This window comes from Aptenodytes forsteri, unplaced genomic scaffold (genome assembly GCF_000699145.1).
Source record: "Aptenodytes forsteri isolate BGI_AS27 unplaced genomic scaffold, ASM69914v1 Scaffold317, whole genome shotgun sequence".
In the NCBI taxonomy this organism is placed as follows: Eukaryota; Metazoa; Chordata; class Aves; order Sphenisciformes; family Spheniscidae; genus Aptenodytes; species Aptenodytes forsteri.
In genome coordinates, this window is record NW_008794415.1 from 580,681 (window position 1) to 595,850 (window position 15,170).

Here is a 15,170-nt window from a genome sequence, read left to right on the forward strand (position 1 = left end):
GGCCAGGATGACTTCTGAGAAAAAAAAAACCCAAAACCAAACAACACAAACCTGTTTTGATCCATGATTAGACAAGTTTGACTGAAAACAAGCCATTTTTGCAGATACTGTATGTTCCTGGGAGCTAGAAGTAAAATCCATATATTTTTCTCTAGGAAGCTATTTAAAGTTTATTCTTGATGTTCCATTTTTAATTACTTTTTTTCTTGTGGAAATAGAACATTATTCAACTTACTGGCAGAATGAGAAACTGTAGTATTGCTTTATAAAAATCCAACTGCAGTAATTCTGCGTAGCTGAATATTCATATACCTGATCAGCTTGATTCATCTTCCCAATAGAAGATTTTTACAGTATGGAATTAAAAACAATAATGCAATGGAAAGAAGACAGCATTAGAAGTCACTGCAAAGCCATATTCAGCACATCCTACAGTATTTTACCTTTGTTCTCCAGTCTGGATTTAACAGTATGTGTAGAAGAAGCCCTTTGCGAAACTAGGGTATGTAATCAATCGTGAACTTTCCTGCGTCTCAATAAAATGCCCTGTATTCATCCTTCTTCTATAGCTACCTATCCATCAAGCAGCTTACTCAAAGTGAAGAACAAGTGGCTTTGCACTCATGGAGTTTTTCTTTCTTGTTACTTTTCAAAAGGGGGCATGCCATTTAATCTGCCACACTGCTTTTTAGCCTGAGACATAACGGCAATTTAGATTGCTTTATCAGCTGTAGGAACGTCCACAAGCTCTGATATTTTGGGGGGAAATAAAAAAAGAGCTTGGAGTACGTGAGGTCCCACACAAAAACTCATGGAAAGAACAAAAGAGAACTTTTTCATACTAAAACCTCACTTGGCAACTTCAAAACAAGGAATTAAAATTCTGGTTGAGAATACAAATATGAACCATGCAATTCCATAGTAATTCAATTTCTTTCTTCCTCCTGATGCGCTTGGTATCTTGAAGTACATGATGTACTTTCTAAGCTGTTTATTGATAATAGGGCTGCTTAGGAACCACGTTGTGGGCTCTCTATATGCCATTCGCTTGCAACGCTTTGGATGAAACTGTAAATAAAGATAATGCACTGGTTGAAGTTTTCTACTCAGAACTGTATTTTTCCAATAAAAATGAAGTGTAAGTATTATGGCAATACGCAATTAAGTGTTCAAATGTCATTGCTTCTAACTCAGGAAGGGAACTCCTTGAACAAAGAAGCTTAAATGCAATTTGGCTGGAAATTAAATGTTATTCAGCAAAAAGATCAGTACTGAGGTTGCCAATGAACCAAACTGTCTGCTTACTTATAATTAGCAACACGGTCATTGTCTGGCTACCCTGGCATACTGTAAATATGCCTGGACAGACTGTGTGATTTAAGATTATTTAGAAGACTGTTATTCATTGTCTGTCTCAAGAGACAGGTAAAACAACTCCTCTCTTAGTCACTTAGCTTGGCTCAGAGGGGGTAGTGGCTACAACTCAATCCTATTTAGCCTTTCTTCAGTAAACTAAAGAAAGGATTTTTCTTTTCTTTAAATATGGCTCCAATTACTGAATATAGCAAGCTCATTCAGAACTACAAGCATCAGGTTTTTCAGTGTGTCCTGAATTTCCCAAACATTTTAGCAAACAAAGTTAAGAAATTTTGTTCTGTAATTTACACTTTATGACATGATTCAATGGAAGACTTTAAAAAAGGGTTTCCTCCAAAATAAATAATAACCAGAAACTTATTCCACCCTGCACTTGCCTTTTATTTGCCAGATGACCAGTTTGCTTCACTTCCTTTCCACAACTTTAGAAGATGAAGCAAGTCTGTACACGTACGGTTCCTGCCTGGAAGCGCGGACTTCAGCAGTTAACCACAAGTTAAAATATAAACCCATCTTTCATTTCTATTTTAAGATAGTATTTAATCAGTTAGGGCTGAGGGATACACACAAAGTTTGCCAGTAAATGCTCCCTAGTAGATTTTGTGGAAAATAAGCTTGGCAGAACAAAACTGAAAAACAGGTAAACAAACCACCACATCGCTACTAAAGCTACATAGAGAAGTGTACAGATTAGCCTTGTACGAATTAGTGCTTTTCCATCACGCCTGTGAAACTGAAATGCAGAGATGGAAAATGAATCAGAGTGCAGAGATACTGCTCAGCTACAGCAATGGAAATACAAATTTCAGCCACCAAAGGGATCTGGTTTTCACTTGTCTTGATTTTTCCTTCTTCTAAATCATGTTAATATTATGTCTTTTTTCAACTTAACTTTAGTCTCTTGTGTGGGGAACAGCTTCTGATTTTAAGACGACTTTCACAAGAGTATTAAAAGAAAGATTTTGCTCACTAAATGATACATGAAGAGAGTAATGACTTCAGAGCTGTATGTCCTATTTTAGCTATTCCCACTATCGGGAAAAGATGGGTTGACCTACTTGTATGTTACAAAAATAGTCAAGGATCTTTAAACAAAATCAGTCTCATTGAGCCGAACAGAAATGGAGAGGGGTGTAATGCGCTCACAGCATAACCCGGTTAGATGCCCATCCTGGCAGTGGAAGCAGTAAAACCATCAGAGCACACCCACAGCGTGTTTTGCCCAACACGACCTGGGAATTACTGAAAATCTCAAAAGCTTGTTTTTAAAAAGCGTCATTCAAGTTCTAGGCCAAAGAACTTCAGTGAGGATTTTGGCGAGCATCACCCTGTGGGCTTGAAGATATGGACTTGAAGTAGAAGATGCGGACTGATAAATGAGACATTAAAAGAGGCGGATCAGGAATGATCAGAGGCGTATTTGAAAGGATGGAGTGAACTACAGCTGCTCAAGCTAGAGAAAACTGAGGGGCTGCATGACAACGCTCTGAAAAATACGTGAAAACGAAGAAGGGAATAACAGTTTCTTGATTATGAGCTTGATTTGGGGCAGGGCAATGCCCAAACGACCTCTGAGGTCCCCTTCAGACCTTAGTGAAGGGATATGCTGTGTGAGAATAAACTCTCTGTAAGGTTCTGGAAGCCTTCAGTAAAAACAGACAATAACTTCATCTAAAGCTTAAAGTCTTTTAGGACGGTTCACAAAGCAGAAACAATAAATTTGCCACAAGAGTTACATTTTTATTTTTTAACTTGTATTGGTTTCATCCCTAGGAAGCCTATGTACTTTCTGCAAAAAAAGCCTGAATTTAAACCATTCCACCAGCCCGCAGAGATTCGGTCCTTGCTTTATTTAAAACTTTGTGTTTTGAATCTAGCTGTTGCCAATCACTTCTGCTCTTCTGATAACGCGCGTAAACCCTTTTGAGTATCTGTATCATCGTAACCATTGTTAGAATTCTATTGTTAAATTTATTATAAGTCATTTATTTTGTACTCTTTGCTATTACCCTAAGGATGAGTATTAGCTACTCTGCATTCGAACTCTATTTTCTGCACAGAGTCCTGTCTGCTCCTAAGATATAGTTAGCTATTATAATGCTCAACTGAGAGTATCAAAGCCTTTACACAGTGTAATAACTTCACTAGATGGCAGTGGAGAGAAATATTACTTTATATAATTTTCTTTTTTAATAGGACAGGGAAACATCCCAGTAAATACTGCAATTCATTAGTGTTGTCTGTGTTAATGCTAGATCACAAGACAGCAATGTTTTTGCCCACACAAAAGTCTGGGGGCTTCTGCGCGGTTAAATCTCCGTGCAAACGTTTGCTAGAGCATGGACACGCACTCTGCCAGCACTAACACAGAGCGGCAGAGAGTAACATGTTCTCATCTTGGAGGGCGTGTGTCACAATTGCTCTTCCTCTGTCTTCATGTATGTGAATCAACATCACCTTTCTATTGTTATAGTCACTAAAGCAATCCCAAAGAAAGAATTAATACCAGCGTGCATTAACCATGGCCAGGACCAGAAAGAGACGGGAAAGAGCTGTTCCCTCCCTCCCCTGTGTTTGCTCTGCACCTGGTGGAGCGACAGACTGGACGTAACCCGGCGCAGATTTTAAGAAAGGGAACGGAAGCCTTGGACAAGTGAACACTGGCACTTTTCTAGAAGCAGCACAATACAGCTTCACATCAAGGGCATGAACAATTTTCTCATAAGCTCAACTGTGCCATGGTCTTTCCTGAAACGTAAAGTCAGAGACACCGTCCCTCAAAGAATCATGACACTGGTGCCATAAACATGATGGAGAAAATGAGTGAAGGGTAAGAAGGGTAAGCAAGTGATTCAAAGAGTTTTGTGAAGAATACTCTGTATTCAATAAAATATTTTTCATTCTCAAGAACTCTACAAATCCATGTTTGTTGGGAGAATTTAACGTCCCTTACAGATGACTAAAGAAACAAAGCATAATTTTTCAGACTCCTGACAAAACTCCAAGACAAAATACTTTAAGCAGCAAGTTCTGTAGCTTCTAAGCGTCAAAACCTTCAAAAATTCCCTCTTTTGAATACGGAGAACTGATGTCTGCGTCTTTAGAAATTAATACACCTGAAGAAAAATAAAAAAAAAGAATGGAGGGGATGATTTCAGCCAAGATCATTACTTCAATTGAAAGATTATCAGTAAAATTCTCCAGAAACTATGGAGTTGTCTGGCTTTATTTATAATGTTCAGAAAACAGAAATTATCATTTAGTACAATAAGGAGATGAAAAAAGTTTGGTTTCTTCTAGCATCAGATGTAAAAAAATATTTTCTAAGGTTTGTTTCTTGCTTTTGGAGAAATGTTATATAAAAAAATCAGTTCAGTGCCTAAATCACACTTTTCTATACCACGTCTTGCCTTTATCTTAACGATGTCCAAGACTTTCCCCTTAGAGAGTGATACTTTGTCCTCTGACATCTCATCTGCTTGCTCACCAAACTGTTTGCAATAGCTAGCAGAGATTCAGGATATTGCAAGTGATGATAAAAAACAAACCTAGTTCTGTTGCAAGTGACTTCTTGACTTATGTATGGAGTTGTGGCTTTATTTATAATGTTCAGAAAACAGAAATTATCATTTAGTACAATAAGGAGATGAAAAAAGTTTGGTTTCTTCTAGCATCAGATGTAAAAAAATATTTTCTAAGGTTTGTTTCTTGCTTTTGGAGAAATGTTATATAAAAAAATCAGTTCAGTGCCTAAATCACACTTTTCTATACCACGTCTTGCCTTTATCTTAACGATGTCCAAGACTTTCCCCTTAGAGAGTGATACTTTGTCCTCTGACATCTCATCTGCTTGCTCACCAAACTGTTTGCAATAGCTAGCAGAGATTCAGGATATTGCAAGTGATGATAAAAAACAAACCTAGTTCTGTTGCAAGTGACTTCTTGACTTATGCCTGCTAAGCACAAACCTCCATTCAAAGGCTTGAGCTTTTAAAGGCATAATTCTCTATATTTATTTTTGTGTAAATACAAGCAGATGAGAAACAATTCCTTATGGCATTCATTCTGTGAGATTTCCCTTACTTTTCCTCTTCACTGGCCGCTGAGAAACAGAAATGTATGGAGTTGCAAAGCCCCAGGGTTTCGTTAGTGACACAGTGGGTTGGATTCTCTGCTCTGCAACTTGCACATGGCTCCGGTCAAACAAACATACACAGTACACAAGGCTGTCAGATATAGTACAACTTGTTGCCTAAACCAACCTGATAAAAAGTAAGTGACTGCTCCCTAAGCATCAAGAGGTAGGTAAAAATAAGGAGTGGATTATGTAGATTCCTAGGAAAAAAATCACTTCAGATTAGCTCGGTGGATTTCCCCAAATGGAGATATTGTAAATAAATAGCTACAATTCGGTATGTTTGTGGAACTAAATACATTCAGCAGAAACACAAACCAAAAGACCAACATGACAAAACAGTGGTGCAACTTACGCTCACTCCAACCGCAGTTACAGGGAAGTAATTTTCTTTTATCATTAACATTAGACAGCTTCAGGCTGGATGCTCCGGGATGACCCCGATACGCAATGAGACAGTTAGGTAGCCTGGTAAGAAGCCAAAAGTCCTCTCAAACAGCCTAGATACTGACAAAACAGTCCTTTTAGTTTATTTATTGCACTCCTTCAGTTCCTCTTTTTAAACTCTTTTCTCATGTAAGGTTAAATTAAATCTCAATTGCAAGACAAAGGTAACTATTACACCTTATCTTTACCCCTTTCCCCCAAACGCGCTCATAAATCAAGGCACTGTGGATCTGCCTGGAAGCTGTGCCATCGTATTACTCCTAATTAAGTAGCCTTAAAGTGGCCAATCAATATTGATTCATATGGGTCTCACTGCGATAAGTCATCACAATGTCTTAAGGTGCTGCTGATGTGAATATAATATCTAGACTTGCTCTGTCCACATTCATGTCAAATGAAGATTAAGAGTGAAAAGAAATACTCACCTAGCTATTTTCTTCTATATAATGTACATCTGACTGCGTACAGAGCAGCTTCCCTTCCTTTTCAAAACTGTACAAATATTTCCCAGTCTACTTAGTTTGCATTTAATTTCTCTTCACGGCACTTGAATTTTGTACTACCACAAAAAATGCAGCGACCTACTTTTTCCTGAGGTTTAGAAGGAGGACTTGCATGATGGATACTGCTTAAATCTGACCATAACCTGCACAAGACTCTGCTTGGAACGAGGACTGAAAATTGCTGTATTACAGTTGTGATAATGCATCATGACAATGAGATGCTCTCTTCCTTATCAATTTCAAAATATACTTGTCTACAATCGATTAAATGCATTGTTAGGTTGATTGGCACTTGCGTATCACTATCTAAATTAAATTGCTCTAACTCGGAGTAACTTGCTCAGGTTTCCTAGGAGTTCAAGCATGTTTCTCTCTTCTCTAAAGCAAGTAAGGGTTTAATTGTCAGTGTCTATTGGTGATTTTTGCCACGGCCTAGTTAGCTGATTGAGGCCATAAAGACTACAATCTCAGCAGCATTAAAAGTTTACTTTGCTACTCGTTGGTTTCCTATGGTTCTAACACAACTGAAATGAAAGCAAATTGTCTTTTATACACCCTCTCTCTATACTTTGTGCTTACAACATGCAAGTTTCTACAATTTAACAAACTCCATCTGCTTATTTTGTAGCAGAAGTACAAATTTATTACTTATTATAAATAGTATTTCTGTGGAAATGTTAAAAGAGGAAATAAAGACATAAAAACAAATTGCGTATTCACTCATGTAACATTTTTTGGCTCAGTTCAGGTTGCACAGTCACGCAAAGCAACTCCTCCTTAATTGTCTGTTATGCCACACTGCACAGTTTGTATAAAATCTTTATCGCAAATCTCCTAAAGCCGGGGATCTGCCCTTAAATGCCAATGCATTGGTAACTACACGGCAAGATAGTAATGGTAATAATAAATAAATAATAAATTAATAATAATAAAATAATAAAGATAGCATGGTAATAATTTTCTTCTCCTTCCTTGGCAGTGAAGCAGCTGGAGGCAGGATTAGTGCACGTTCCACCCAGCTGTGGACCCAGGAGGATCCGCCGTGCAGAGCAATTCTCAGCAGGCAGGCTGGTAATTTTGCAGTGGATTATACTTCTATCTTTGCACTAACACGGATCAAATATTTGCAAATGAGGCGTTCATTACTTCGTTATCTTAGAAATCAGCATATTCTTTCTTGTGTCTGTCCTGCCGTCACTATTCAGCCAAAGTAACCAGAGATTCCAGCGGTATTTTAAAGCCTCTCAGTTATCAGACGATGTGTGTACAAGCTATTTTTATCCCTCACCAGGCCACCCAAAAGACTGCTGAAGTATAAAGCTCTAATTTAAAACGACTGCGTATTTTTACAGCAATTGTACTATGCCTTGATTGGGTTCTGAAGCTTAAATAACAGTGAAACGGAGCTGAAGACGGAGTGCCAATTTACAAACTAAACTAAAGTTTTATACATCAGTAAATCCTTGACCAAAGCGGATTATGACATAAAACCCTGACAGACACTTAGTTACAACATAAGCAGTGGAATAATAAGGCAGTATTTTTATTATCAATCCAAAAGCAATTCTCTCTTAGAAATATATTTCATATCACAGCCTCTCATTCCTGCTCAGAAGTTAGAGATAGACATAGTTCATTTAACTTTTTTGCTACCCTTTTCTTCCATCAGGAACGAAAATTTGCAGTACTGTGTTGCTTGCTACGGGCCGTAGATGTGAGTTTTCAGCTTGTACAGTCACACTCTCTGTGTTTACTATGCAAAACAGTTATAACAGTATGTGGGAATGAAAAGCCATCATTTTTGTGGAATTGAATGAACTGTATAAATTTTACTTCTGAATTGCTCTGGAAACTTGAAATTGTTACGTAATTAAGAAACCCATTCAGATGTCTTTCCAGTCTTTCATTTTCTGTCTTTGATGCATTTGCCACTGGGTTTTTCACAGAATATTAAGCTTTTCATATGGTTTCATTTACATTCCTAACGCAAGAGACCCAGTTTGCCATTGTGTGTAGTTTAGGTCTCAATTGTAGGTCACATCTAACTAGGGGACATCTAGAAAATGAAAAAGTCCTAGCACCTCTGTGGTTAGCCCTGCTGAATAATTGCTGCAGTAGCTGAATTTTGCTGTACAGATGTTGGTAATTTGCTATTGAAAACCACCAGTATCAAACTGTCAGAGTCAAGAAATGGCTTTAATTATTTCCTCCCTGGAGCAGTAATAGCCATTATTTGAATACTGCCAAAGCTGGAATGTGTTTGTGCTGGTGATTTCTTAGCACATTCAGTGAGGGCAGCTTACCTGCACTTGCCAGCGCTGCTGCTGTTGTAGATTTGCTCCCTCGTCGGGGGAAAGGCAGAACGCTGCGATTGCTTCGGCGAGGGCTGTATCATCTGGAGACCACCTTCGCGAACTTTTGTTATTTTCCCCGGCCACCAAAGACTAACATTGTTTTTCTGCTTCACTGAGTACTGAAAATAGAAAATAAATCAGACAGAAAGCCCTTGGAAATAACTACACAGGAAAAATCTTCTCTGGAAGGGAATAGTTAAATAAAAAATGAGAAGCTACAGAAAACTTGGTGGAAGACTGCACTAAGAAAGAAGGTGAGGTCGTCAGGGCTACTGCAGGAGTCTCTTCGTCGCTCTGCATAAGCACTGCCCGGGCTGAAGCTACAGAAACTTGGTGGAAGACTGCACTAAGAAAGAAGGTGAGGTCGTCAGGGCTACTGCAGGAGTCTCTTCGTCGCTCTGCATAAGCACTGCCCGGGCTCTCATCCCTATTTGTAGCAATGGACATAAACAAACCATGGTCAAAACCATATAGCTTAAAAAAAAAAAAAATTTCAAGAGCAGGTTGAAATATTTTTAACGGTTTATAGCAATTTTAACATTATTCTCTGTCCTTCTTCAAACAGATCCAAAACCCAGAAAAATTAAATACTGATGTTAATGTGAACATTTCCACAGGAGCCTGCAATGGGCTTTGGCTCGTGCTTCAAAAGAAAATAAAAGCCCTTGAAAATAACTCTTGGGCTAGGACTTTTTATTCCTCATTCCCATGCTGTACCGATTTGGGAAGACAATCTAACCTTTGCACCCCCGAAAGTTATCTTGTCTCTGAAGTGGGATTAGGTTTTTCTCCCTAAACGATTGCAGGGCTTTTTGTCCCTCTGACAGAGGATATTAAGAAGTGCTGACGCAAAGGTTTCGTGAAGTCTGGAGGAGTTTGTCTCCTAGAAGAGCAAAGAATCATTAGGATGTTCGTGCAACAGCCATGCACGCGGCCAGCAATAAACTGCTCTTCCTTTGAAGTGCACACTTCAGATGTTTGTGCATATAGAGACCGAGCGTGTCTTCCCACGTGCAGTAACCTTTTCTTCTGCTGACTGCGCATCACAGACTAGCGCAACGTCACAAATGTAGCATTAACGGTCTCTGGGTTGCTCAAGAAAGAAGGGTGGAAGGCTGGGAGAAGCAAAACATTGCTTATAAAAAAGAAGGAACACTATGAGGAAAACCAGTCTAAAGAAATATGTTGGGGTCCCTTTGCTTGGAAATATTTGCCAGCCTAAAAGTCTTTAAGTCATTAAGAACTCACCTCTAAGTTGTGCAACACGTTTGCTATTAATTTATCTAATGTTTCTAAGTACTAGCAAGGAAGAGTTCAAGGAATGTTTTAACTACAGCCAAATTTTCCTTGACTTTGTTTTTTATTTCCTTTCTTTTTAGGTCAGCAATAAAAATTAAAAATCTTGAGAAAAAAATACAAACAGTTACTACTTTAAAACAAGCGGCTCGGAAAAGAGAGAAGAAGAATGGGTTTTTCTTCGCACCCCACTGAAATAAAGACCTACAGGTTCTGTCGAGGTTTTGATCAGGCATTAAGATACTTTTTCAACCAAGCTTCTGCGAAGATTATTTCTATGAGGTGATCACTTCTAATAGCAGTGATTACTGCTGCTAGTATTATACCACAGTAATGATAACAAACACTGTGTGTCAGCATCATAGGCTGTTTGGCCATTAACGAAAAAGATTGTAATACTGGTTAATAGAGGTTTGTGATCAATAGCTATTAAAGTTCTGCCGTTATCCCTCCACGATAGCTAGGAGCATAAATAATCACGAGTTATGAAATACTCTCTAGTGTCTCTGCACAGGCAGGAATTGTTTCGATTGCAACAGGCATGTCTTGCGTGTGGCATATCTTAACCACAAAATTGATATCTATGTACAGAGTTTGGTGTCATCGACATTCAACTCACAGCTGAAACTATTTTGGAGTTTTGTTAAGAATGACAAGATTTGATGAATGGAGATTAATGATTAAAATATTTCAGCCTTTCTAAGTCCTCGCACAATGTTATGGTAAATAAGTCTTCAAAGAGATTTATTTTTGTTCCTAGCAGCTGGATATCTAGAGCCTGCCGTTCCTGAGGGAGTCCCAGAGACCTACTTGATGATGGGAGTGTTTCACAGCTGTAAGAGACTCGGATTGTTAAACAATGACTTGAGCTGTAACATATTTTAGTGACTAGACTCTTAAAACCCTGAGGTTTTCTAATTGCCTACAGCCAGCCTGCTTATCGCTGGAAACCTGCGAGCTCCTATGTTGTAACATGAGGCAGTGAAAGCCTGTCTTAAACATGTAATTCAATTACAAGGAAATTATTCCAGAGGAAAAAAAAAAAACAACCCTTCCACCCCATTTTTCTGCTGTCAGAGGTGCAGGTGGGCCGGAGGGCTTGCTGACATAGGTAAGATGGCACTGTTCCTGACGGACCCCTGCAAGGGTGCCGCTTTTTGAGCGCCGTTTGAGAAGGCACGGATGTGAACACAAGCGGTGACGAGAGTAAGGGATAAATGGTGCGCGCTGGTTCCCACAGCATAAAAACCAGCAAATGGCAGAGAAACCGTCCTCCAGCTCATGAAAGCCTTCCCCAAGGTGCGTACAGCAGTGAGATTTATTCTGTTGTCAGTGGCAGGGTGAACTTCTCTTCAACCGTTGTGATGGTGCCAAAATTACAGCTGTAAGATCACACCCTGGATCATCTCTTCAGAGAAGAGCACACCCGAAATGGGTATCACCAGCGCCCTATTCTGCAAGGCATAATGGCATTAATAGCATTAAAGGCCTTTATGGTCCGCGGAAAAATATTCCTTATTATCACTTACACAGGAAAACAGGTGTGAAAGGTAATTGTTTTTCCTACCCACAGAGAGTATTTGTTTGCAAAGCAATTACTCAATTACAAAAATTTCCATTTTGAATCTGAATGAAAATTAAACTTGGACAATGCCAGAGAAACATTTGTGAAGTCATGATGACAGAAGGAGAGCTTTTGTAAAGCACTTTTTATAAGCCGCGTGCACATTTAAAAATCACTTTGAAACTCTCATCAGAGATTTAATTACAGGCTCTGTAGTGATCTGTATTACCAGGCCTTGATTATTTTTGCAAAATATGCTACATTAACTTACATATGATGGAGTTGTAGATTTAAATAGCTTTAAAGTATTATAATTAAAATTAAATAACCATAAACAAAATTAATGAATAACATTTTCTGGTTCGTATCCCTAGTTTTTATGGGCTCTATTTGCTGGCTGATTAGTATGCCAAAAGTAGTCATTTTCTACCATGCAATCATAATCCTGAACGGCTGCGCTTGTGGATGTAATTTTGCTCAAAAGGGATGTAATTCTGCTCAAAACCCAGATGACAAAGAATCAAACTACACAAAGTTCCAGTACTGCCTTGAAATTAAAATATCTTACGAGTGCCTTACTGTTACAGAAGATAAATACATTCGTAACTAGTTTTAGGAGGCAAAAAAATCCTCACTAAATCTGGCATCTTTCTAAAACTTATCTGTTAGACCATTTAAGAGTTTTCCAAATTTCTTGTTTAGCTTGGTTTTTATTCTGTGGCAAGACATTTTTGGGGATATTGTTTGCATTAAATGCGTTTGCATTGTTTGCATGAAAAATATTATTCTGAAAAATCTAATTTTAGCCTTATTTCAGGTAGGTAGTGACAAGAGTAGAATTAATCTACAATAGAAATAGCTACAACTCCCCTGGAAAAATTAATCTTTTTAGAAACTCGTACCTACTTGCCATATGATAAGACCTAGTGTGAGATTTTGGGTCAGCACGAAGCAGCATTTTGTTTGACAATAATTCATTATTCGTACCCTGTTTTGACATGTTTTAGTGTTACGCATGCTTTTGGCTAGTAATTTTCAGTGAGTATCATGCTGTCTTGCCTCAGTCATATACAGCACCTTGTCACAAAACAATTCAAATTCTACTTTGATTTTTTTTCTTCCCCAGAAATATAGGTTATGTGGGATGTCTGACTTACTGTAAAAAGAATAATTTGCTCATATAGTGCCAGTCAGTTTCCAGGCATCACATTTTAAAGGCAGAAAAATCCAATAAATTTGGATCAAAAAGAATGCCAATAATGCCGATTTTGAAGCCATTAGTTTTCCTGTTATCACTGTGCCAGAAATCAAACTGCTGGCACTATGCACGTTCACAGGGGAATAGCAACTGAGGGAATATGGAGAAACTTCAGGTCCAAAGGCGGATGAGATCAGTGTGTAAGAATTACCTGAGCAAAATAATCAAGTATAAAAAAAGTTATTCCGGTGAAAGAGGGGAGATACTTTAAATGACACCCACACTTTAGAAAAGCCACTGCTTGTTTACATAGAATGAATAAGTGGAATATTTCATGGCACTCTCTGGACTTTAAACATTTTTACAGTAAAGGGATACTCGAGGAGGAAAAATGACAGTTCTGCAGTCTGCCATTTCTCTAGGGACAATGCTGAACCCAGTTTTGCTCTAGGAAAGTCTTCAAGTCCCCAGCAAAATCACACTTACGTGTTTTTCGCAGTAGTTTGGCACACTTCTTTCCTGTATATTTCTTGATGAAATGGAGTTACTGCCTTGGTCCATGTGGCTGTGCCTAAAGTGAGCGGGAACCTTTCCGCCTAGGTGGGAGTGAAGCTGTCACCTTCTCAAGAGACTGACTGCAGCTAACGGCCATGCAAGGCTGCTCAAAGCTGATCCTCTCTCCTTTGCAAGACCTTGAGGGCCATAAGAATGAAAACTTAACAAAAATCTCATCTATTTGGGGACGGAGAAACGGGGGAGCTTTTCTTCACTGCGGGTGACCAGCTACTGCATGTTCCAGTAAGTGCTGGCCTTCAGGTGGTTTTTCCCCCTCAAGTGGTTATGTAAAAATAGATGTAGATAATGATGAATTTAATTTCCACCTGAAGCTTTTACAGGACCAGGTCTATAGGGAAGTCGATTCCAGTGTGTCCTCAGCTGCGGAAGGAGAGACAGGTGCAGGCTAAAAAAAAAAAAAGGCTTGTTATAATCACGCCTCTTCAATGCAGCTGGTTTAACAAGAGCACAGAGGTTTATTTGGACCACGCTTGGAAAATGGGAATTTCCATCTTTTTGTTCTCTTCTTAACGTACTGTGCAGAAAGGTCACTTGTTCTGGCAGTGGCTAATATCTGACATCTGAGCACATCCTTAATGGGGTAAATTGCCGTAGTTCAGCAGTATAAATAGCCACAGCAGCACTCACCGGCCGAGGATCCGCTCAGAAATGCTTTTGATTAATTTCCTGTTGCTGGGTTGGTCTTCAAATGCCTCTAGATAACTTCCTGGCAGCGCAGTTAAAACCCCATTTGCAGAGTGGCGTTTCCACAGTTTTGCCTCTGATTTGCAAGCCAGCACTTGATGCTTTCTACTGATCGTATTCACCCACCTCTGTTGGTGGCCTTGGCGGGGAGCTGACTCGAGAACCTTCCCGGTGCAATCTGTACCGACACCGCGCAGACGGGCAGCGGCATTAATACCTCCCGTCCACCATCTGCCGATTCTTCCCTTGTGTATTTACCGGTCTGTGGAAGGACTTTGTGCCCTTCTTCCTCTGGCGTGTAGGGCTGGATGATATAAATATGCCGCTCCTTCACTTCCCAGTATACATTTATAGCTCTTGGCTCTTAAAGGATTTGTTGTCTGTTATGATGGCAACTTTTCAGTAGCATTTGCATGACCAACAAATACTGATTAAAAAAAAATGGATCACCATCTGCACAATACATTTTATGAAATCCTTAAGGATTTTTTTTCATGTGTGGTTATTTGGACCAAAACTGTTCAACTGTAGCATTTTATGGTAATTTGACTTTAAATACAATTGTAGCACAAGTGGGTTTTATAGTCGTAAGATTCATTTACTAGAAGCAGGTGAAGAAAGATGTATTTGAGCAGCAGAAACCAAAATTCGCACGGCGAACCTCAGAACCGGATCTTCTTTTCTACAAGGTTGTAATACCAGGATTATGAGCTCAATTTTTCTGTCACCTACATGAGTTCTGATGAAGTGTAACTAAACTCGGTGAAGCTGCTCTTGATGGAGAACACGTACCATCCTCAGGAAAGCCCAGTGCCAGCGAGTGATCTAGTTTTCGTATCCATGCCGTATAGCTGAGATTTTATTTCCAGTCATACGTAAAACTGCACAGACAACACAAGGTGGAAAAGGACCATCGCTTCAAAAAACAGGAAGAGCTAGGGAAAATCGTAGCGGCTTGAAGGCAGAGGGAAGGAGATGCTCTTAGGGCTTCTCTCTTGAGTCCCAGTGACCACCCCCGGGTAGGTCTATGGAGCTG

General features: G+C 39.2%; 1 protein-coding gene across 1 annotated transcript in view; it reads right to left on the reverse strand.

The window, feature by feature from the left end:
- The window catches only part of MAD2L1 (MAD2 mitotic arrest deficient-like 1 (yeast)), a 177,818-nt gene extending 163,473 nt beyond the window's left edge, over window positions 1-14,345 (reverse strand). The window contains exon 1 of the mRNA XM_009289376.2: window positions 14,261-14,345. Coding sequence (XP_009287651.1) covers window positions 14,261-14,345 — 85 coding nt within the window. The remainder of the gene's footprint in view (window positions 1-14,260) is intronic.
- Window positions 14,346-15,170: the final 825 nt, after the last annotated feature.